Below are 3,703 nucleotides of genomic sequence, written 5' to 3'. Positions count from 1 at the left end.
AAATAAATAAATAAATAAATAAATAAATAAATAAATAAATAAATAAAATAAAAGTGCCCCGTGATTCTCAAGGGCAAGCAAGGTTGAGAATCAGTGGTGTGAAGCATGTCTGCCTGATGTGAAGGACTCCCAGGGTCCAGGCCATCCTGGGTACCTGGCCCCACCTTCTGCAAGCTTGGCTCCATTCAGGCTGTGCTCCCTTTCCATCCCTCTTTGAGCTCTGTGAAGGCTCTGCATGCTCTCCTCCCATCTGTTCTTATCCTTCCAGGCTTGGTCAGTCCTTAGGCCCCTCCCTGGTGCCTCCCTATGCACCAGATCCCATTCTCTCCTCTGCTATATGTTCTAGGTTACTATAGGCCTCTGTCATTATTCCTTTCTTAAACTCCCACCAGTGGCTTATAGTCATCCAGGGAAGTTCACAAGTGATTTGAAGTTGATTTAGAGCCCCAGGATGCAAATTGTAAAGAATTTTAATAATTTTTAATTTTTAATAATTTTAATAATTTAAGAAATGACATGTGTGTATAGGCTTGTTGTGTGTGTGTCTGTCTTTCTGCAGGGGAAATATATGCATCCCATTTAAGATTTAAAAAATAACAAGGTGTTACATTTTTAGAAGGATCTGGAATCTGTCCTCTGAAAAACATAAAGAACGTGGCCACTGAATCATTTCAAGCAAGGCTGTACAATACGGCCTACTTTTAGGACTTGTGCATTTATTATACAGCTCATCCCTTTATTAGACTATCAGAGAAGAGGAGGAAGATGGAGGTGGTCTCCATCTTATTTGTGGCTTTAGGGCAGATGCATAGCAGTAACTGACTACAAACAGGGGTCTCAGCCCTGAGAGAAAGTGGGGCTCTGGCACACCTGGGCTGGGGCAGACACTCCCTGCAAGCTCCTGCTCACCCACAGGCTGGCAGTTCTCACCTTCTAAGGCATTTGCTTACCTTTCAGTCAACTGAGATTAGAAGGTGACTCTGCTGGTGGCTGCCCCACACTTTAGGATAGTCACTAGGGGAGAATGGGGTTAAAGATTCACTCAGAATACTGTAGGGTCTTCAGAAGCTCACCATTTGCACCACATTCTGGAGCCAGGAGATGGTAGAAAACAACCATCATGCTTCACAAAGAACACCTGCCATCAAGAATGGATGGTTCCACCGGGAGAGGTGACAGGATCTTTAGCAGGGAGGATGGTCATACATTAAAATGCATAATACCCACTCAGGTTTACTTTGCAAGCTTGAACATAACACAAAATACATTCTGTATTACTTTTGAAAATACTTTGACATGATGCCTAAGAACCTGGTTTAAAATTTAAAAGTTTATGCCTTTTACTTAAAATTAAAGCAAAAGGAACACAAGCCAACAAAATTTTATCCCCAGCCTGGTACAGAGAAGGTGCTCAATAGATATTTGTTGAATGAGTAATGGATGAATACTCCCACCCTCCAGTCTTGACAGCTTACAGAGTAAGAGTAAGATCCCAGATATATGCATCTAAAAGTAGTATTTATGTGTTTGTAAATCATTATTGTCCTTCATGTTTCTTGTCTCCTTTGTTTTTGTTGTCAGTAAGGCTTCATTCCTGGTTCTCATATGCTTGTGTAACTGTTGCAGATCCACCTGAGAATGAGCACTCAAGGGATTATTAAAACAGAAAAACCCATTATTCTCAAGGTTGAGCCAAGAGATGGGAGTGTGGACAGAGCCTGACTTTCTCTAAGGACTTCCCCTTTGTTCTTCAAGAAGCTGTGTCCCAGGGCGCCTGGGTGGCTCAGTTGGTTAAGCGACTGCCTTCGGCTCAGGTCATGATCCTGGAGTCCCTGGATCGAGTCCCGCATCGGGCTCCCTGCTCAGCGGGGAGCCTGCTTCTCCCTCTGACCCTCCCAACCCTCCCCCCTCTCATGTGCTCTTTCAGTCTCTCTCTCTCAAATAAATAAATAAAATCTTTAAAAAAAAAAAAAAAGAAGAAGCTGTGTCCCAGATCATCAGAGACCTCAATTTTCTTTGTGAGTAAAACCCAGAAATGAAGATGGCCTTCATGTACTGCCCATGATGGATGACTAGGGATTCCATACATTCATTTGGCTTTTTTGGTGTCTGTGTGGAGCATTATAGATTGTGGAGAGTGAAGGAGGTGGTAATAATTGCCGGAGATGTAGACTCAGCCTGTCTGGTTCACACAGACTACCCCCAGTTAGTACCAACTTCTCCCCTGAGCACCGATCAAGAATAAAACTTTCTCAACAATTTTATCAACAAACTTTAATGAAAACAAGAATTAGTGTCATGACTGTGCTAGTGACATTTATATCATATGCCTTACTTTGAATATTTTACATTAACTATCACACTGAGCCAGTCAATCAACACCTCTTTACAAAAGTATTAACTGATGGTTTTGTGCACATTAAGGGGGAATCCGTAGAACTGATGAGTGAGAGCCAGCGACTGAATGTTTTGACCATCACAGTCACTGGGTGGCTGGAGCTTGTTCAGAACTCCAATGTGGTATGTTAAGATAGGTGAGAGTTAACCCACTGTGACTTTGCCCATTGCTCAGAAAGTATATTCATAGTTTAACTCTACAGGTTTTGGAGCACATGTTTTTTATAACTCGACCGAGGCACTTAGTATTATATGATTAGTTTTGGTTTAAAGTTTTCATCTCATCTGCCCGGCTGTTCCGGGAGGCAGGGAACGTACTTTCTCTTTGTGTTCCAGCCTCAGCTCCCAACTGTCCCGACACAATGAACATGGAATCAGAGGTGGCTGATTGGACAGCAAGGCTAAAAGCATTTGTCCATTTCAGTTGGTATCAGAAGCTGCACAGGATTCTTCCTTTTCCTTCCCCTCCCCACTCCTTCTTTCCCTTCTCCTCTCTTCTCTTCCTTTGCCTTCCTTCCTGGATAATTCAGTCCTAAAACCATAGGTGGGGCACAGCCAGGTGGGCAGCCCCACATTGAGGGTCATGGGCAGAGAAGGAGTCACAGTGACTCCAAGCTAGAAACTGAGTAGGGTGGGGAGGGTGTCCACGTGGAAGAGCAGCCAGGCATGGGTGTGGGAGCCCAAGCTAGGTGAGAAAGATGTCCACACAGAGGGGTGGTCTGGCAAGAGTCCACAATAGGACAGGGTAAAATCTCAACATCACCTCTGGAATATTCTTACCAGGGAGGCAAACCTTCAAGAAATCCTCAAAAAATCAGACAAAACCAAATAAAGGAATATCTACTCCTAATCTGTAACTGGTGTGTCATCTTCAATAAAGTCAAGGTCCTGAAAGTGATAAAAAAAAAAAAAAGAAAAATCAAGCCCAGATTGGAGCCATTTGCCCCCCAACCCCACCTCACAGCAAACTAAGACTAATCACAGTTTCAACTTATCCCAGGAATGTGACCTTTTAACAGTCCATCTGCAATTTCCTGATGGGCACTAGTGAATCATCTTCAGGATAGAAACCCTGCAAGTCCATCCCCCAGAAAGAAGGTGTCTTGGCCTGAAACAATCCTTTCTTTTCCCTCTATGCACTTCTTGCTCCACCCTCCTTCCTAGAAAACCCTGCATTTTGTACACCTCCTGGGAGCATCTGTCTACTTGCCAGGTGTGATGGTGCTGATTCATTAATCCCTTAATAAAGCCAATTAGCTCTTCAACTTGATTGTTGGAATTCTGTTCTTTAACAAAAGGCTCAACT

The 3,703-nt window shown here is 43.4% G+C and overlaps 1 protein-coding gene across 2 annotated transcripts in view; it reads left to right on the top strand.

Moving 5' to 3' along the window:
- The window catches only part of LOC110571974 (cytochrome P450 3A12-like), a 51,502-nt gene extending 49,108 nt beyond the window's left edge, over nucleotides 1–2,394 (top strand). The window contains exons 13-14 of one of the 2 annotated variants that reach the window (XM_044915717.1): nucleotides 1,627–1,770; nucleotides 1,994–2,394. In XM_044915717.1, the coding sequence (XP_044771652.1) occupies nucleotides 1,627–1,722 (96 nt within the window). In that variant the 3' untranslated portion in view covers nucleotides 1,723–1,770; nucleotides 1,994–2,394. Of the gene's footprint in view, nucleotides 1–1,626; nucleotides 1,771–1,993 lie in introns of those variants that run through there. The other variant, XM_021680202.2, reaches the window with a different exon arrangement.
- The last annotated feature ends 1,309 nt before the right edge of the window (nucleotides 2,395–3,703 follow it).

Source organism: Neomonachus schauinslandi, chromosome 5, assembly GCF_002201575.2.
Source record: "Neomonachus schauinslandi chromosome 5, ASM220157v2, whole genome shotgun sequence".
NCBI classification, from domain to species: Eukaryota; Metazoa; Chordata; class Mammalia; order Carnivora; family Phocidae; genus Neomonachus; species Neomonachus schauinslandi.
The sequence above is the reverse complement of the archived record's forward strand: the minus strand, read 5'-3'. Positions and strand labels throughout refer to the sequence as shown.